General features: G+C 39.0%; 1 protein-coding gene across 3 annotated transcripts; it reads left to right on the top strand.

Moving 5' to 3' along the window:
- Positions 1-1553: 1553 nt before the first annotated feature.
- Positions 1554-12600, top strand: LOC118799968 (guanylin). Of its 3 annotated transcripts, none has more exons than XM_036560113.1 (3): positions 1554-1829; positions 4966-5152; positions 12263-12600. In XM_036560113.1, exons 1-3 carry the CDS (start codon positions 1761-1763, stop codon positions 12319-12321), a joined length of 315 nt encoding a protein of 104 aa, XP_036416006.1. In that variant the 5' UTR covers positions 1554-1760; the 3' UTR covers positions 12322-12600. The 3 variants fall into 3 exon arrangements, with proteins under 3 accessions (XP_036416006.1, XP_036416007.1, XP_036416005.1); XM_036560114.1 differs by lacking the exon at positions 12263-12600 and adding an exon at positions 12175-12224 and having other exon boundaries at positions 1555-1829; XM_036560112.1 differs by having other exon boundaries at positions 1558-1829; positions 12242-12600.
- Positions 12601-21361: the final 8761 nt, after the last annotated feature.

Here is a 21361-nt window from a genome sequence, read left to right as displayed (position 1 = left end):
ATATGCGTGTTTATAATATATACATACAGTGTGATGTAGATATAGTAATTCATCCTTGGGTTTGTGCTAATTAAATTCACCATATTATAACAGTATATAATAATTTAATATAGTCATATTAGTAGTAGTAGTAGCACTTTTGTAACAGTAAAATATTATTAAAAATTTACACCCTTACATTGTGTAAAAACCCCAAAGATGAATGAACTAGTAGATAGTCCAAAACTGTCTAAATGAAATTCAATCTCATTTCCAAAAAAGTTGGGACGCTGTGCAAAATGTAAATAAAAACAAAATGTAATGATGTATAAAGCATTTAAACCCTATAGTTAATTGAAAATAGTATAAAGACAACAAATCAAATGTTGAAACTGAGAAATTTTATTGTGTTTTGAAAAATATTTGCCCATTTTGAATTTGATGCCAACAACATGTTCTAAAAAAGTCGGGACGGGGCAACAAAAGGCTGGTAAAGTTGTGTAATGCTAAAAGAACACCTGGTGGTTGATTGGCAACAGGTCAGTAACATGATTGGGTATAAAAGAGTATCTCAGAGAGGCGGAGTCTTTCAGAAGTAAAGATGAGGAGGGTTCACCACTCAGTGAAAGACTGCACCATCAAATAGAGCAACAATTCAAGAAAAACATTTCTCACATAAAATTGCAAAAACTTTAGCTTTTCATCATCTACGGTACAGAATATCATTAAAAGACTCAGAGAATCTGGAGAAATCTCTGTATGTAAAGGACAAGGCCAAAAACCAGTATTTGCTGGCTGTGAACTATTAGTGATTCTCGCAATACCACAGTTACGGTTATGTTAGGTCAGGGCCCTGAAGCAGAGGACGGTTTTATTGAAAATTATAAAATTGCATGTTAGAATGACCTCAGTATCATCCAAAACAACTAAAACAAATGTGTGTAAAAATATTGATATTTCTTATGTTTTATACAGCTAAAACAGCTTTGGGCCAAACTGACACCAAAGAACACTGATGTGTACAAAATATGTTCAGGACACTGAAAACATATCATCATGTTAAACTAAATTAAATTAAATTCAATTAGGAAAAGTTAAATATGCAAAGCAAAAGAAAAGATCAATCATTTATGTAGAGACATTGAACATCGAATGGGGTCAAACTGACCTCAAGAAAATAATGCCTAACCTTACACAATGTTATGGCTGAGCCCAAACTATTAGTGTTGATGCAAATTTTCATGTTGTTTGGACAGATTAGGGGGTTTATTTATTTATTTACTTATTTATTTTGTTTTTTTTGTTTTGTTATTATTTCACTCTCTGACTCTGATGAAGTACAGTATTGATGTTTCTGATGTGTTGCATAACATTCTCTAGTCGACCTGTCAAAGCCTCTAATGCTACTGTAAGTCATCGGAAGTGCTCCTCCAATCCCTTACATGGGAAAACTCATCCTGTGTGCGACGCCTGTTAGCTGAGACCTTATCTGCGCTATATGATGATAAGGTGTTGCAGCAATTTATGAGGCGTTTATGAGACTCACATGTAAAGAACAGGTTCACAGGGCTTCATGTTTGGTCAGAAAAGCAGAAGTTATTGGGTAATAATCAGATCCTCTTTTGTTATCAGCACAAACCCCTGATACTTTCCGCTGCTCAATAGGTTACTTAGTAAATGAATCGAAAGGGGGCCTTTATCTGGAGCCCTGAGGCACACCTCCGAACACTTTCTGCTCCTTTTACGTCTCTAACTCTAGCTACGTCTGCCGAGGCTGAAAGATGAGACTGTTGACGCTTTCTCTTCTCCTGGCATCCAGCGTCCTGAGCTCACTGAGTGTAAAGGTTACGGTAAGTCAGTGGGGACACTTTCACGCACTGCTGACACTCGACCAAGCAAGACTAAACTTTAAGTTCATTCTGTGACGGCCAACAGGGAAATAGTTAGATATTGGATAGTGGAGTCTGAGTCATACGGGAAGAGCTTTGTCTGTGATTATTCATGCATGTTCGGAAAAAAAACTGTCAGAGGTAAATGTGTGAGAGATGGTTTCTGTCAATCAAAGGGCCGTCTGAGCCGCAGAGCGCAGGAACAATGATTTAATAAACATCAAATGAAAGAGGGGACTTTCCTGCTGGGAGGCTCTGTTTCTAACCTCATTAGAACAAAACTGAAGGAAGAAACTTAATTCTGTTCTCCTGAAAAGTGTTTTTCTTGCCAGGACTTTACAGTTGTAGGCCCGTCTTTATAGTAAGAGCCTATTAATAACTGTGTAGTTACACATTAACAACATATGCAACAACAATGGAACTACCTGTGATGTATTCACTGTTACAGATGGGTTACAGTAGTACAGTTTGTATAATTACACAAGTTTATCTTGATAGTTTTGACAACGTAGTTCTTATGTAATTCCATATGTGTAAAAAGATTAAATGTATTTATATATGTGTGAATTACAGTTTTATAAGATGTGTAATTACTCACATTATGAGGTTATTTACACTGTATCTGCACAGAAAACTCAATTTTCTTGTGTTGTGATGTAGAAACCTAACCAACGTTCTGGCTTTAAAACATTCTGTAATGTGATGCTGTTTACAGATCTGTATTAACCCTTAGGATCCCATGGGGATGCAAGCAACCCCACTGCGCACGTTTTATTTAAATAATTGCCACAAGTCAATCATTTGTCAAAGAGAGATTTGGAATCTGCAATTCATGACTACATTTCAATGGTCCAAGTAAAACTAGACTACAGAGACTCTTTAAAATCACATCGATTTTCTCTGGTTTCCATCTGTTCGGCAGCCTTCGCAGTTAATGTAATCTTCAGTTCCAGCAGCCAAAGGCAATGATAAAGCAGTATCTTCATTTCCCACCTGTGGAATCCAGCAGAATACCCTGCAGCAGGGTGAAGAATGAACCTTCTAGTGCCCCCTATAGGTCCCACAAAACTGCATCTGAAGACCATGGAAAAAGCAAGTGTAGGCTTCTTTTTTCTAGAGCTTCATAAGACCTTGTGGCACTTATGCATATGGTGTACACATATATAAGTGCCAAGTTACATTTAGAGATATGAGCTTTTGGTGTGTAAATACTATCACAGTAAAAATGAGTAAAAAGCCAGAACTTTGGTCAGGTCACCGTCACAGCACTAGCACAACTCTACAGCTAGTTAAATGTCAGGAAAGCTGGCATTTCCAGTGCAGATGCATTGATCTCATAATGTATGTAATGTAAAACAGCATTTCATACAAATGTAATGACACTCAACCTATTACACATGGGTATGTATATAAGGGAAAATATGCTGTTATAACTAGCAAGATACACTCATGTGATTACAGAAGCAGTACTACTGTAATGCATCTTTAACAGTGAATACATCACCAGCAGTTACATTGTCATCACATGTATTGTTAATATGCAACTGCACAGGTATTAGAGACACTGGTGGGACCCAGTTTTACAACTCAAAAATAATCTGAGCATAAGACATTCTGAAAAACAGAATCTTGAGCTATTCTTAGACTGCTAAAAATGAAACAAACATTCAAAAAGTAAGTTTTGAGAAATGATGACTTTTGATCATGTGTGCATTTATTCCCAAACAATTCACAAAATATAAACGTATTTATGAAGGATTATGTCTGACCAAAGCTTATAATATGAGTTGGTGTGTGTCAGTGTGTAATTTCCTGGATCTGCCCTTTAGTTTCTCATGGTTGCTTATAGTAACCTTTCACTTTTGCCTCAAGACTGCAAACGTTTAATGCTGCACTTCATACAGTGTATTAATCAAGTCTGCTGAAAAAATCTGGTATCCAATAATTTCGACACATTTTGTGGTCCCTTAATCGTACCTAAAGGTTTCCTACAAGACATTAGTGCTCTGTAATTGTAACCATTAAGCTAATTCCCTATTGAAAGCTAAACCATCAGGTTTTAATTCTAATGATTCTAATGGTCCTTTCCAGCAGAGAACCTGCAAAGGAAAGTACACCTTTGTTCGTGTTGGATTGAGCTGATGTGGAGAAATTTCTTTAGCCTGTGATCAAGGAGTATATTTGGAAGGTAGTTGAAGGAAATTGTGAATTATAGTAATAAATAAATCATACAGCCTTCTCTGAGTGAACAACAAAGCACTGGAAATGTCTGTTAAATGCCATAAATATACATATATATTCACACACATATATATATATATATATTTATACACACACACACACACACACACACCGATCAGGCATAACATTCTGACCACCTCCTTGTTTCTACACTCATTGTCCATTTTATCAGCTCCACTTACTATATAGGTGCACTTTGTAGTTCTACAGTTACAGACTGTAGTCCATCTGTTTCTCTGATACTTTGTTAGCCCCCTTTTACCCTGTTCTTCAGTGGTCAGGACCCCCATGGACCCTCACAGAGCAGGTACTATTTGGGTGGTGGGTCATTCTCAGCACTGCAGTAACACTGACGTGGTGGTGGTGTGTTAGTGTGTGTTGTGCTGGTACGAGTAGATACACGAGTGGACACAGCAGTGTTGCTGGAGTTTTTAAACACTGTGTCCACTCACTGTCCACTCTATTAGACACTCCTACCTTGTCAGTCCACCTTGTAGATGTAAAGTCAGAGACGATAGCTCATCTGCTGCTGCACAGTTTGTGTTGGTCATCCTCTAGTCCTTCATCAGTGGTCACAGGACGCTGCCCACAGGACGCTGTTGGCTGGATATTTTTGGTCGGTGGACTATTCTCAGTCCAGCAGTGACACTCAGGTGTTTAAAAACTCCAGCAGCACTGCTGTGTCTGATCCACTCATACCAGCACAACACACACTAACACACCACCACCACGTCAGTGTTACTGCAGTGCAGTATTTAGTTCTCTTCTTTTACTCTTCCAAGTTTCCTCCAGTTTAACCCCTGCTTGTGAGATTGATCCATCCAGCAAGTTGAATCAGAGCGCCTTGTTTTTACAGGACAGCGGGTTCAGTTTTTCACTGCAAGCGGTGAAGATTCTGAAGAACCTGATGGAAGCTTCTGGAAGCAATGACCCTCAGCTCACTCACAGCACTCCAGTGCCGCTCTGTGCCAACCCGGAATTGCCGAATGAGTTCCAGGAAGTGTGCCAAAGAGATGATCGTGACAAGATCTTTTCAAATCTAGGTATCTGTGCTTCTTTGATATCTGGGGGATGTATTAGTGTTCACTCACTGTCCACTTCATCATAAACCCCTGCTTTGTACTCTCTGGCTACTTAATTTGTACTTCCGCCGTTTAGATGTACAGATAGAGACTGACCATATGTTGCTGCTTAGTCTGTCAGCTACTCTCTACCCTGTTCGTAATTGGCAACAGGAACAATGTAGAGCAGATTTTATTTGAGCAATAAATTGTTCTTAGCACAGCAGTGACATGGTAGTAATATGAAGCGTATGTGTAATTGGTACAAGCTTATAAGGCACATCACTGTCACCGATGGGTTGGGTTGAGAGTGGTCAACCACCCAAAATATCCAGCCATGATCAGCTCTGTGGTCAGAAACTAGAGAGCTTGAGTATAATCTAATTTGCATTAACTGATAGGCTGTAGTGTTTAACTATACACCAGCAAGGTGCAGCTATGGGTGAGGTTTCTAATAAAGTGGCCAGTGAGTGTAAATTTACATTACAGCTTGTATAAAATAAAACACAAGATGATTTCACTTGGGCAGATATCAGCTAGCAAGGTAACAGGATGGGGACATTACTGTTCTCAGTTTAATGGATGACTAGCTCTGTAGGCTTTTGGTTCATGCTGTCAGAAGTTTCCATTCCATTACCTGAACCCGCTTTGCTGACTTGTGTGACTCACTCACTGTACTATAAATCCTTTTCCAAGCTAACTGCCACCCCTGAGCTCCACTGAGAGTAATCTAACTCCCGCACTGTTCCTCTGCGCTGTGGGGCTTCATCAATGGCCGAGCTGATTTCTCCCACAGTCTCTAAGGCACGTAGACCCACTCCAGGACCCCAATAGCTAGACGGCAGCAGCACATATGTAATCACTGACCCCTCCTCATTCTGTCTGCTGGAACTTGCGCTGTCCACGTAGGCTGAGCTCATCACTGAAAACTTCCAATATTCATAGACGTAGTTTTCACTGGGGATGTGACTTTGGCCTCCACCCACATTCGAATTTCGCTAGACGTTATGGAGCAGAACGAGCTTCGCTGTGAAGATAATTAACTCTGATCAGCTCTCAGCTTCATTATTAGAGCGAGACGAAGGAGAAAAAGGTGAGATGAGCTGCTTTTCCACCGTTTACAGGCTTTAACTTCTGTTCGGTGCTGCTGCCATGGTAACGCTGAATGAAGGCGCAGTGGAAAAAATCACATGAATTCTGATCTGAGCGTCACTTTAAGGTCACAGGGCCACGAATCGGATATATGTTTGTTTACATGAAGATGTCTGTATCTCCAAACATGTAAAAAAAAATGAATGTGGTGTTCTTCACATGACTGTACATATCTATGTATTTTCTTTGAAGTTCCTCCCAGAGTTGTTGATTGACAGCTATAATATGTATGATATAAATCTATGAAATTGTGACTGGAAACCAATCGAAATAAGATCAGGATGGTCAGCAGTGACCGACTAGTTAGCTTGCTCTCCCTCTGTTGCATTAAAGCTCCATTGCCAGTCCAGAGTGTTTTTAATCAGTGGAAGCTGTAGCATCAAGCAGTAGTACTAAACTTTATGGATGCTCAAATCGATTCAGCGGTAAGTCTTTTAGAGAAGAAACTTAAAAATATGTGAGAAATGTCAAGCGTGACGTAAAACCGTGAGGTTAGATCTAACCGAGTGAGCCTCACAGCCAGTGTCTGTGTTTACACGTAGAGATTTTTGTCAATCCGATTGAATGCATTCTGATTACAGATTAAGACTGAGGTGTTCACTCTATTCATCAATCTTCGTTTACATGCTCACTGCAAGTAATCCGATCCAAAATGACACGCATGCGTGGAGAACCACTTAGAGTAAACGTTGACATGACAGCGAACATCCAGTCCAGTCAGAGTGAGATGAGCAGCAGTGAGCAGCGCTTGTGTTTCTAACTGCTTTAAAATGATGTCAGACTCAGGAAAACGTCCTTCACATGTCCTTATTAAAGAAGGCCGAGAGGAAGACGTCGTGTTCTGAGACACATAAGCTGGACGTCCGTCCCACCGCCGTCTTTTAAAGATCAGAGCATAAACTTCGTCTCCTCTGCAGACCAGTTTCTGCTCCGCCATGTTGAATGGTATAAACTCTCACTATGACGTGACAAACATGATCAGAACGGACTTAAACTTTCCGATAGGGAATGTAATCAGATACAGGCATTTACACGGATATTATTCTTCTATTTAACAGATTATTTACAGGATTAACCACCTCAATCAATTGGATAGCAACTGTATTCCGAATTGCCTCAATCAGACTAAACTATTCCGATTGAGCTATTAGTCAGATTATTAGGCTGCATGTAAACGTGGCTAGTGTGTGTGAGAGTTGGCAGCTCTGCAACATTTGAGGTGTTTTAATTCGCTGCATGTAGCCCTTCATTCTGTCCATCAGACTGAAGGTTTTCCTGTAATGAAAGGCTCGTTATTTGTTCCGAATGGAACGTAGTGCTGCTGTGAGCTGCGGGAGAACGGCACTGCAGTAACGCCTGAGCATGACCATAACAAACCTGAAAACCACACACGTCAGGTTGAGACTTAACGCTTTTATTCATTACCACATTAAAGGTAGTCCTGATTTAATCAGCTTTGTTTGTGTTTTTAGGCCAAATTTCAGTAGTTTAACCCCTTAAAATACCAGACTTAAATACATACCAAGGCTGTTATTCAGTAACAGGGACTTCAATGCACACTGGCTGATCAATTCTTAGGTTTTATATAGCGTGCAATAAGACTTTGGGCCTGCCAGTGGGCCCTGGCCATTTAAGTGATTAAGGGCAAATTAGAGTCGTGTCATAAGTCAACATGTGACTCAAGTCCCCATTTATGGTTTATAGTTACACATTAGCATTGGGTAAACTCAATGCCTAAATCATCACACAGTTGCCTCACTCCACACTGATTGGTTAAGTAATCTCAAATAGCCTTATGTGGTCTCTGACACTGGCATGCCATATAACATCTATAAGCACAAAAACACTCAGTACAGATTGAGATTTACATAGTAAGCCCAGCTGTGATATTCAATATAACAGCAATATTTAATAATAAATTGATCAAAAAACATTGCTAGACCATCCCACTGATATATGACAACAAATTCATGCCCTGCATCCTCCTTCTTAAACCAGCACAGAACAACAACTTCATCAATATTCGTTCATTAATAGTTTACTTAAGGTCTGATAAAGGGTAATAAACACGTTAAGCGCCTGGTACGCAGTAATTGCCCTTCATTAATAGTGCTGTAAATGTTAATGTGGGCCTCCCACTGAAAATGTTAGTCATGGGTTACAGTTCAGGATATTCTCTGAGTGTTTGGCACAACCTACCTGACGTGTGCTTTGCTGAGTTAATCTTGTGGGTTGCACCGCAGATTAAAGACTTAATCCAGATTACTTTTGGGAGCCAATTCTTCCTGAGCAGTAGAAACACATGGACACAATTCAAGTTTCCTGCTACTGTTAATAGCTGTGCAACTTCAAATATTGCCTTTTTTCTAGATTACAGTGTGTCGTACAGTCAAAAACCACAAAGCAAGTCTATTAGTTATTATGCAATAACTGTAATTTACATGTTTTACAGCAGGTGTGTGATGATCTGCATGTAGTTAGCATGCTAACTGGCATCACATTAGCTTCTGTTACTTGTTAGCTATCAGTGCTGGGGAACTTACTGAAAACAGTACTTCTCTCAAACTGTAAAGGGGCTACTTTACTAATTAGTTCCTGGAAGAAGAAACCTCGGTAACACTTTCTATGAATGTCACCTTTGTAAGCATCTATAAACACATTCATAACATGTTACAATGCATTCATAAGACATTATAAACATAGCTATAAATATTTATAAAAATGCATTATACGTTATAGCCATGTTTATTATGCATTATGAATTGCTAACATAATACATTATAAGTACTGATCATAACAAGTTATAAGAGCTCATAAGTTGTATTTGTCCGCTCTAAGTAAAGTGAAGCGTACTGTACTAAAGCCTCCTCCAGTGTTCAGAGTGAGGCTTCAAGTTGAAGTATTTACTGAAGGATTTACTGAAACACTAAAACATTCACAGTAAAGCACATTACAGGCTTTAAATGTCAGAGTTTAAACTAGAGCTGCATCAGTGTTTTACCCAATGTGGGAAAGGTAATGTTCACCACCGTTAGCTTGGTATTTGTCTTTACTTTACGCTCTCCAAGCTGGGACTGACTTCTTTGGCACTGACATTATAACATGTTATTAACACTATTTATAATGCATTATATTAACAATTCATAATGTCTAATAAACATGGCTATAAAGTGTAATTCAGTGTAATTCTTTTTTATAAATATTTATAACCACACTTATAATGCCTTATGAATACATTATAACATGTTAGAAATTATAGATGCTTACAAAGGTGACATTCATAGAAAGTGTTACTGAAATCTCATTGTAAAATCCATTAACATCTATAGCAACTGAAAAGCACAAGGGACATAATTTAAAAGCCCTGTCACCATCGCTGCCTTTGAAGAAGACACTTCAAATGTCTGATGCTGTTTGAAGACAGAGAAGATATGCAGTAACGGTTCAGCAGCCTTGAAATAAAATCTTTATAAATAAACGTTAAGTTTACAGATCTTTATCTATTAGATTCATATTAGGCTGAAGAGATTGTCGGCCAAGTTTACAGCACTTACATGCAAATTATGGATAAGTACAGTCACAGAGGATATTTACATTTGCATCTTGCGAAATCAATGTTGTTCTCTTAAGCCCTATTCAAGCTGGATTAGTTTTACCTGCACTCTCAGAAATAAAGGTACTAGACTGTCACTGGGTCAGTTCCCCTCCTGTCACTGGGGTGGAACCCTCAAGGGGTCATCTCAGTACCTTTAGTCAGGGAACATAACTGAACCATAATCCACTGAAATGATATGTTCTAAGCTGTACTGACTCCACACACCCCGTCTCGTCTCCAGGCTTTTATTTTACTGTTCTGTTTAAAACATTCGGTTATGAAAAGGTACAAATACAAACTTTTCACCTGGAAACACTTATTTAAGGTTCACAATCAGACCTTAAAACCACTGTTGAACCTTTAAGGGAACATTTACACTGTTTGTACCTTGATGGACGAAAAGTGTACCTGAACAGAACCTTCATTTCTAACAGTGTGGGGAGGTGCTGTAATTTAAGTGAGATCTGTTACCTTCTGTAACTCATCCAAGTCTGAGCTCCTTCAGTAACAGCAGTCCTGTTCAAATCAACCTCATGGTAACGTCATCACAAATCCTGCTAATAGACATCAGCACCTCCGCTGTTTGGCGAGTGGGAGAGAAGGCTAACCGTAAAACTCTTGGCACAGTTCCTTTATCCTCAAATTCAAAACAGCACTACTGTAATCTACAACATATTTGGTGATGGGCTAATTAGAAGGAGAACGGAATGAATAAAGAAATCTCTCACAGGGCAGAACGATTTCTGTCCTGTTGGGTGGTGAATGAGTTAAAGAGCCCACTTTACTAGCCTAAAGTTATCTGGTATTAACTGGAAGTTAAGTTTTTGTTTAGTTGGATACACTGAATTATAATCTTAACACGATCAGAAAAAGTGCACATTTGTGTAAAAGGTACAAACACTGTAAATGTACCCTTAACGGTACAACAGTGGTGTCCAACGGTGCACCTCACACACGTTTTTCCCAAAGAAAAGGAACGTTTGTACCTTTTCCTTAGCTAATGTTTAAAAACAGAACAACAAAATAAAAAGCCTGGAGAGAAGACAATATGAATGAAGTCAATACAATCTAAAATATAATTGTAATAGATTGTGGTATAATTATGTTCCCCAACCAAAAGTAATGAAGAAATACCCTTAAAGGCACCACCACAGGGACAGTTCAGTACCTTTGTTCTGAGAATAAAGTACATATCTGAGCTATGATGTTTGGATCCAGGCTGTCTGGGGTAATTTAGGGAAATTATACAGAGGCTTTTCCTCATACACTCTAAAAAATGATGTGGTCAGTAACAACACACTTACTTGTGTTACCTGTTAAGTGGACACAGAAACATTAAGACGTTTCGTGTTAAAAGTAACCCAAAATGTGTCGTCTCCAGCTGAACGCACTGATGTGTCTAGTTAGAGACAGTAGAGAGTGTCTTTTTTTAACTCATTTGTTTTTAGAGTGCATGATTTGGCCTGTTCACTCACTTACGAATGACATTGCCAGACCACCTCTGCTAAAACTAGACTGTAAAACATTTCGTAATTTAAATGTTAAAATTTACCGTTTATTTACAGTACTCAAAGTACAGTACACAATTGCAACAGTGGATTACTGTACAGTGCATATGTGCACTGATGTGACCCCACAGCTGTATGAGGACCCTCAACATGCTACATTATGTATTATAACGTGTAAAGATATAGACAAACATGACAAATCTATCTGGCCAGCTTCTTATAGCAAATTCTTGAATTTAAGAGAATAATCGCACTATTTTAACAACAGCATGGTGCTGTTTATCAGTCACACCATGAACATTACACTACAGCCGTTACAGGCACTTATATCAGTCATCAAGACTACGAAGCTAATTACTGTAAAATCTGATATTTTCAGTTCTTTGAAGCTTGACTTGTTTCTCCTAAAACACAGTATCCTGCTGTATTTAAGGAGTTTACAGCAAATTTCACTATGTAATTCAGCTCAAGAAGGACTTTAGAGATGTGAGTAACACAAGCAATGTAGTTCTCATTCGGTCAGTAACTGTAATGTGATCACACAAAATGAAGCTGTGCTGTGTTAAATTACTTTGTTCCAGAAAAAAGTCATCACATCACTGTAACATGTTTTTTTGTACTGCTTTATCCTTCAGTGCTGTTAGCTTAGCTTTGTAGCACCGCTGCAAAACAAAGGAGACAACTTCAGACACTATGTGTGTCTTGGCCTGACTCTATGGTGAAAGTATAAAAAAGTCATTTTTTGTCAGACAGGTGCTTTGATGTTGTCCTCTGCTGTGGGTGATGTAGCTCAGGTTGAGCTTTTCTGTTTCACAGTCAAAATCATCACTCCCCCAGACCCCTGTGAGATTTGTGCCAACGCCGCCTGCACCGGATGCGTCTTCCACAACATTTAACTCGCCCTGCGGCCCACCATGCATGACCTCCTCTACTCTGACAAGCTGCCGTTTTGGTATAAGAATCTACTGCCACCTAGTGCTTTTTAAAAGCACTACAGCATAGGACAAACAGAAGAATGTTTAGGATTTCTGCTATGTGGTTTGTTTTCAGTCATTTTTCATATTTCACATTATGAATTGTTCTATTTTCTGTCCTTTGAGTATGAACTCTTTTTCACAGCTGCCTGATGTGAATAAAGATTCAAAACAGGAAGAATTAAAAGGCTTGAAATGTCATTTGTGCATTTGACTCTAATAATTGTATATTGAAAAAAATATTATGGATTGTGACAGAGCTCATCAATACCTAACACAATATAAACTTTTATATAAATATTAACATTTATTTGGTCAAACTCATAAGTATTTGTCCCCATCCCAATTTCTTCTATTTTTTGCATATTTATCTTTTTTAAATATTTTAGATCAACAAACTGCTTTTAACGTTAGACAAAGAAAACCCAAGCAAACAAAATGATGCTTTTTAAAAATGATTTCATTTATTGAAGGAAAAATGTTGGTCAGCCCTACACGGTTCTATGTGAAAAAGTAATTTCCCCCTCCAATAAATCAACCAGTTCACTAAATTCAGTTGATTGTTGGGTTTAATATGATTAGCCACACCCAGACATGATCACTGCCACACCTGCTGAATCTAAACATCACTTTAATAGAGCCTGTCTGGCGGCACATGATGCCACGTTCTAAAGAGATTCAAATACAGATACGAAACAAAGTCAAATCTACCGTCTGGAAAGGGTTACAAAGCCACTGCTGAGGCTCTGGGACTCCAGAGAACCACAGTGAGAGCCGATATCCACAAATGGAGAAAACCTGGAACAGTGGTGAACCTTCCCAGGAAGCGCATCAACAACTCATCCAGGAGGTCACAAAAGAACCCAGATGAACATCTTAACAACTGTATAACTGTAATAAATGTAATAAATAAAGAACATCGAAATTCTGAATAATTCTCTCATTAAGATTCTGGAGAAGCTCACCAAGTCAGAATTCTGTTCACAGCGGTGCTGAAAGGAACCAGACATCTGAAGAGTCTAATGCCTCTAAAATGTAGTTTACCTCACGGAGAGTGAGTACATGAAAATATTTCAAATATATTCTCTAAGACAGGATTTTTGGCCTAAAATATATATTTTTAAATATATTCATGGCAGCATGCCGGTTCTACCTAATAAGCGAAATAAGCAGTTGCTCAGGGCCCCGCAGCCACCAGGTGGCCCCTATTCAGGCTGTGATTACACGAGGTTAAGATACTCAGGCTATGATTAATCCAGGTTTAGTACTCAGAATGAGATTAATCCAAGTTTAGATACTCAGACTGTGTTTAATCCAAGTTTAGATACTCAGACTGTGTTTAATCCAGGTTTAGACACTCAAACTGTGATTAATCCAAGTTAAGATACTCAGACAGTGATTAATCCAGATTTAGATACTCAGACTGTGTTTAATCCAGGTTAAGATGCTCAAACTGTGATTAATCCAGGTTTAGACACTCAAACTGTGATTAATCCAAGTTAAAATACTCAGACAGTGATTAATCCAGATTTAGATACTCAGACTGTGTTTAATCCAGGTTAAGATGCTCAAACTGTGATTAATCCAGGTTTAGACACTCAAACTGTGATTAATCCAAGTTAAGATACTCAGACTGTGATTAATCCAGATTTAGATACTCAGACTGTGTTTAATCCAGGTTAAGATGCTCAAACTGTGATTAATCCACAGAATCCAAATGTATATAAATTGGACAGCTTGTATTAGTGAGCCTTTAATTTTACAGTACATCAGCCAGCAAAATGGGCGCGCCCCAAAAAATCCTGCTTAGGGCCCCCTAAAGGCTAGAGCTGGCCCTGCACGGCAGAGAGGTATATAAAGGTGTTGTAAGGCAAATTAGTCCTAAAAATAAAGTAATAATAATAATAATAATAATAATAATAATAATAATTTTTTCAGGTTTAAAATGATTTTGCCATCTTCAATATTACATATACAAACTCGGGTAGGTTCACTAGTGGTTTTGGACAGTTAATTAAATGGCTCTTTGCTTGTCAACATCGTGACCCCTGGTTCCTAAAGAAATGTGAGTCAGTAAATTTCTCTACAATTTCACATCTGTGCTCTCTGAATGACTGTTTTCATTTCAACGACTGAATTATGAAGGAATTAGAAAAGTCATAATTCCATTTTAACACAGTCTGAGGCAGCTTTGATGATTTAAGCAGGCAGTTTTTACTAAGCCACTACTTAGCTAAGTTATCCTTGTAGCTTCTGTGAAAAAAATAAATTTTAAAACATGCACATGTCACGTTCTGTGGTTACTTTACAGGTGGAGAAAATTAAAAACACCACGTGTTGCAATCATAAATCCACCAGAGGGCGCCATTCACTGAAAGAAAATTTGAACGACCTGTGGCAGGCTGGTGATCCGGACAGTTACAACATTCAATACTGAATTATTGTGCATTTATTAATTTATTGTAAAGGTTCTAATTCAGAGTGACTTACAGCTGAATATCATGCTACATAGTATGTCCAAAAGTATTCAGACACTCCTTTTAATTGAATTCAGCTACTTTAAAGGGGCACCAATCACTGACACACCTACAGCTTGTATAAACACCAGAGAGAAGCATTGCTAATAGAATGGGACATGCACATGAGCCTAAGGTCACCACACCCAATGGTGACCTTAGGTGATCCCAAACTAATCATTCAGCATCAGCACCTGACCTCACTAACACTTTTGTGGTTGAATGCAATCAAATCCTCACAGAAATGTTCCAACGTTTAGTGTAAAGCCTTCCCAGAAGAGCAGAGGCTGTAGGGAAAGCAAACTCCCTATTAATACATATGATGTCAGAAGAAACCTGATCAAGCAGACGTCCACATATTTTGACATTCTATAGTATATGAGTGCCTCGATAGAGTCACATGAAAAATGACCCGCATTCTTGCGTGCGTGAGTGAGAGTGTATCACTGCTCTTACAAGTACAGCAGACATGTAGAGGCACATAATAGTATTTCACAAGTCAAGCTTCAGGCAAATGTCAGTCTTTCCTTTAACGGTGCTTTGTTTTTTTGCCAAGCATTTACTTCGTTTTGTATGTTAATAGATTTTTTTTCCAAAACCAATTTGCATGCCATGCTTCACGAAGCCGGAGCGTTAAACTGTCTTCCTTTTTCAGAAAATTCTCAATTTAAGTCAGGAAGGCTTTAGTTATGAGCTAATGAGTTCAAATAGGTGCATTAAATGAGGTGGAATACCAAACCCTGCTGTGACTGGATACTCATACCCCAGAACATTAAAGGTATAGTTAGGGACCCTCAAATAAAAAGAGCATCACTTCATTAACAGCTACCAGCGCTGCTCTGTAGGCGACCCTGCCAGTCTGCAGTGACAGCAGAGGAGGGTAAAGTTCAGCTCCTCACTGCTGGGCTTTAGTTACATTTAGGGCATCATTTGATCTTCAAAGAGGGGGGCAATTATTTATTATCACCCACCCCTAATTCTTCAGTGATATGAAGCTGAAGTCAGCTATTCACCAGATTCTTGTTCGAATTTTCCTGTTCCACCTTAAATGGTGCCCCAGTTACATTCTGGCGCTTCAGTCGTCAGGAACTGCTGGACTATTTAAGGTGGAATGGGAAAGTTAGCTAGCTAGCTACCGAGACTTTAGCATGCTATAAGCGTGTTATGAAGAAAATGACCATAATGCAGTGAAACAACATCAAACTAAGATAAAATGAAATGGTTATCGTAATTTTAACAGAGAAAATTCTCACATTTGTGGGTTTGTTTGGTCTCTTGTTCTCCATCTTGCCGATTTTTCTTTTTTTTCTCGTAACTCTCTGTTTGGAGTCTCTGAAAAACCTCTGTTTGAAGCCCGAACACCACCCTACCCCTCTATCTCAACAAGAATCCCCCTACCCCTAGACGTGAATGCTCAAAACAGAGGGCTAAGGGCTCAGTGGTAGGGGCGAGGGGTGAAATGGGACTGGGCCTTAGTTTTCAGCATCATATTAGGAACTCCAGGTCCAGGTGTAAGCAGCTTTTGATGACCCATGCCTTAAACATGTCATGGAAGATGTCATATAGTGTCATTACTTGTCTTATTTTACTTGTCAGATTTAGTTCAGTAGTAAAACAGGGTCACAGTGTCGTGTTATCATTACTGGTAATTGACAGCTCATCACATTAATTTTGCTGCGCTTTATTTAGCCATCATGAAACCAAACATTATGTCATATGTAATAACAATTAACAATAATGGTAGCATTAGACTGTGAAATTACTAGACGTAATCTGTTTTGACAACTCATGATAGGACAGGACATCTGTCATTACCTTTTATGGCACGGTTATGTCAATATAGCTGGGTTCACATAAGGCAAGCCCAGATGCCTCTATGGGGAAAAAGAATAGCATTTTCTATCAAGGTGCCATCAAAGAGATACACTTCAAACATACATTTCTCCTCAGAAGCTCACAGGATCCTCTGGATTAGGAGTTCATTTAGCAGTCAAAACACAAATAATGCCACATACATTGACATTGCATGAAAGTGTGTCTACTATTAAACATACACACTTCTATACATCACCAGCTACTCATACTGCACATTGGCTGCTACTGACAAACCAACTTAACTACCACATTTGATGAAGCTTGCTGAGGAATTTTGGTGGGATTTCTAGTCTTCTGATGTCAGTTCAGAGCACAACAGTGTTAGCCCACATGTAGCTGTACTCAGTGGTGGACAGTAATGAAGTAAATGTAATTCATTACTGTATTTAAGTAGTTTTTTCATGTATCTGTACTTTACTGAACTTTTTCTATTTTGGGCGACTTTTTACTTTCACTCCACTACATTTCAAACACCAATCAGGGCACAGCACACACTTTGTTTTGAGCTAGTTTTGACCTGTTGGATATATTGACTCAGTGCAACCACACAGTTCAACGACAAAAAATTTGGGAGAGTCTATTCCAACATAAATGATGGAAGAAACTCCTGACTCTAACCTAACTTTGTGTAAACAGACCACAATATAGAAATATGTACTCATATGCAGTTGAGACTGATGTGTCTTTATTCTGAATTTATACAAACACATTTCATTTTATAGTAAATTAGTTTTGGCTAGTTTATGTTTATGAACAGAGACCTACAGATGCAGTTTAGTAAAGGAAACTCATCTGTGAATCTGAGTTTAAAGTTTTTATTAACCTTAAATTTGTAACTAAGCTGCAAATAAATCTTAAACTGAAACTTTGTTTGTTTGTAAAAAGTGATTTCAGAGCCACTCAGTTCTACCTGATGGAAACTGTTTGCCTTCAGTGTTTTGTGCTTATGATAATTTTAATAGACATCAGCGTCACTAATTAATGACTCTATTAAAAGACTGGTTTACCAAGAGTGACACTGAAGTATTTTCACCTAAAATGAGTTAATGAAGTGAGTCTTGTTATAAAAAATGATAACAGGACATTAAAGTCATAATTAATCTTTTAGTACTTTTACTTTTGATACTTAAGTACATTTGAAGGCAAATACTTTTGTACTTTTACTCAAGTGGAGGTCTAAAGGGAGGAACTTCTACTTTTACTGCAGTAATATTTTACCTTGGGTGTCTCTACTTTAACTCAGGTACATGGTTTGTGTACTTCATCCACCACTGGCTGTATTTGTAGTATGGCTACTTAACAATTTCATAATTATAGAAGTGACACTCAGAGGACGTCCTCACAGCAAAACTTGTGGGGGTTGGAGCATTTTTGTTCACCGCAGTGTTCATTAGCAGTGGTTTTCCAAATCGCAATACATTTTCCCCATAGATGAAACCAGTTTAGACCCTGAGTTCTTAATATGGGCATTTTCCCCTTAGATGAAACCAGTTTAGACCCTGAGTTCAGTTAAAAGTCTCTCATTACATTCTGCAAACTGTCTAAATCTTCACGTACCTGCAAGTTGTTATGTAATCTCATGTAGTCTTTCTTAACACTGCATGACATACAATGATAATAACTTCCGTTGCTTAGCCTCGTATCTAAAGTGCAGATCTAAACAAACTCTTAGGAGACCAAACATGTCTTGGCTGATCAGTTGCTTTCAGGGTAATCAGGCTTTTGCCAAACTAAGCAGATCATTCATGACACAAAAGCTGGTTCCTCTCCATACTTAGACTCCCTTGACTTTGTGTGGATTTGAACTTGGGCAAGTCCAGTCTAGTGTTGTTTAGAGCAAATGAGTGGCAAGATATCCTTGTCAGCTTTTTCCAGAAGTCATGACCACCAGCAAGAAAGAGCACAAATTCATGTAGCGTAAAACTAAGAGCAGTAGTGACTTTCAGAGACAGTCCTTATGTGAGAACATCATGGGGTTTCCATAGGCTAACGTTTTCTGAAGCAACAGTTTGGTGAAATTTTAAATTTACAGAAAATTTCTGTCATTTTTACCCCAAACGCTCAGACAGGACACTTAATGTCTGACGTTTGCTTCTTCAGTTTTGTGCTGGAGGTAGAAGGTTAATATAGCCAACAAACAATGGAAGCATACGCAGCACTAATTAGCATTTTGTGAACTACATCTGTAAATCGTTAGACATTTGCCTCGAACCATGTTGAGTTATGTAATCTCAAACAGACTTGTTTATGTGTTTTCTGACTCAGATATACCAGTATCTAGAAAATATATATCTATAAAATGGACAAAAGTACAGAAATTCAGGTTTGAAGATGGTTGTTAAGACTGTTTTTAGTCATGAGAGGTACCAACTGTATATCATACACTGTCAGAAACCACACAAGCAACTGTTTGAGATTACTTAAGAACTAGACAGTTTAAGGCAAGTGTGCATGCAGTGATGCTACAAGCTTCCATTTCTTGTTAGCTACATTAGCCTCATAGCTCCAGTGCACAACTGAAGAAGCAAACTTCACCAAGTATGTCTCAGTTGATCGACTACCTACTGGAGGAATGAGAGTTTAGTAAACTAAACATAAATCGTATTTTTCGCTGTTGTTCAGAAACAGTGTGCAGCTTGACATCTATGGGGTTCATAAAAGCTGCCCTTGAAAGTCTGAGAGCAGTTTTGCCATTTCTTTTGTAATACAGATAAGGCTCGGGGAGCGTCCACCCAGAGGTCCACGCGGTGGTCCACATCAAAGCTGGGAATCAATCTTTCCTCCGCTCTGTTTTTCTCTCTCAGCCTCTCTCTCTCACCCCCTGCTATAGTAAAACACACACTGTATTGTGTTAGTGTTGCTTTAGTGGAAAAGAGAGCTCGTCTGATGTCCAGGTAACTTTATTAGTCTGCGCTGCTCTACGCCATGGCAGCTTGACCCCAAGGTTCTCAGCTTTCCAAACCAAACAGGGTGTCATAACCCTGCAAACAGGCCAGAGGTGATGCTCACAATGGCGAATGACTCAGGAGAGAAAACAGAAGAAAACAAAGGAAAAAAAAAAAACATGGACAGATTTCAGCAGGAAGGTCATTAACACACGCAATACCTGTGTGTCTGTGTAAAGATAATATGTCCCCTAAGGACACACACCGATCAGGCATAACATTCTGACCACCTCCTTGTTTCTACGCTCATTGTCCATTTTATCAGCTCCACTTACTATATAGGTGCACTTTGTAGTTCTACAGTTACAGCAGCACTGCTGTGTCTGATCCACTCAGACCAGCGCAACACACACTAACACACCACCACCACGTCAGTGTTACTGCAGTGTTCAGAATGATCCACCACCCAAATAGTACCTGCTCTGTGAGGGTCCATGGGGGTCCTGACCACTGAAGAACAGGGTAAAAGGGGGCTAACAAAGTATCAGAGAAACAGATGGACTACAGCCTGTAACTGTAGAACTACAAAGTGCACCTATATAGTAAGTGGAGCTGATAAAATGGACAATGAGCGTAGAAACAAGGAGGTGGTCAGAATGTTATGCCTGATCCGTGTAGATGTCTATGTGTAATGATAATATGTCCCCTTAGTACATATATGTAAAAAAAAAAAAATCCTATATGTATTATGTATATATGGATCGTTCTACCAAACTGGTTTAGAGTAAAATCGTTTTCCATCGAGTGACTCTGTCTTAATTAGGTTTATTTAATTAAAACAAATGATTGAACATTCCAAACAGTCATAAAACTACTGAGACTGTACCAAATGTTTCAGTAGTGACAGTTTAGCTAATTTTGAGTATAACTCAAAAAGGCCAGTACCTGAAAAACAAACACAGCTTTGAACAGCTGGACACACATAAAATCATCATTTTTCATTAAAACACCAAAAGGTTTGGTGAAAATGTGTTTCAGTAATGACATTTTTTAAAATGTTCCACACTGATTTTCAGACTTTGGGACACATTTAAATCAAAACAATGGGATCTAACTGCTCACCATGTGGCCATGAGGGACAGGGATGCAGCCTCACTTCCTGCTCTAAAATGCAGGGGTGTGGCTAAAATAAAGCACCACCTGTAGAATAAAAGTCTGTGTTTCGGTAGTGACATTAAAATGTGGGACAACATTTTTGGAATAAAGTTTTTTTTTTTTATTATTTAAAAATTAAACTCATTAATAATCTAAATCTAAACTTCACTCACTTTACTGCCTCCAGAGGTGCTGCTCTACAGGGGACGCTGCTCTACAGGCGACACTGCTCTACAGGTGACGCTGCTCTACAGGCGACGCTGCTCTACAGGCGAGGCTGCTCTACAGGCGAGGCTGCTCTACAGGGGACACTGCTCTACAGGCGACGCTGCTCTACAGGGGACACTGCTCTACAGGCGACGCTGCTCTACAGGGGACGCTGCTCTACAGGGGACACTGCTCTACAGGCGACGCTGCTCTACAGGGGACACTGCTCTACAGGCGACGCTGCTCTACAGGGGACGCTGCTCTACAGGGGACGCTGCTCTACAGGCGACGCTGTGTGGCTCCCAGCAGCGATATGTATGTTCC

The sequence above is a fragment of the Colossoma macropomum genome, unplaced genomic scaffold (genome assembly GCF_904425465.1).
Source record: "Colossoma macropomum unplaced genomic scaffold, Colossoma_macropomum, whole genome shotgun sequence".
NCBI classification, from domain to species: Eukaryota; Metazoa; Chordata; class Actinopteri; order Characiformes; family Serrasalmidae; genus Colossoma; species Colossoma macropomum.
The sequence above is the reverse complement of the archived record's forward strand: the minus strand, read 5'-3'. Positions and strand labels throughout refer to the sequence as shown.

Excerpts from the sequence above, each read along its gene's own strand:
- LOC118799968 (XM_036560112.1), top strand. The coding sequence starts at position 1,761 with ATGAGACTGTTGACGCTTTCTCTTCTCCTGGCATCCAGCGTCCTGAGC. Across the intron at positions 1,830-4,965 it reads CACTGAGTGTAAAGGTTACG|GACAGCGGGTTCAGTTTTTC; the intron begins GTAAGTCAGTGG and ends TTGTTTTTACAG. Across the intron at positions 5,153-12,241 it reads CAAGATCTTTTCAAATCTAG|TCAAAATCATCACTCCCCCA; the intron begins GTATCTGTGCTT and ends TCTGTTTCACAG.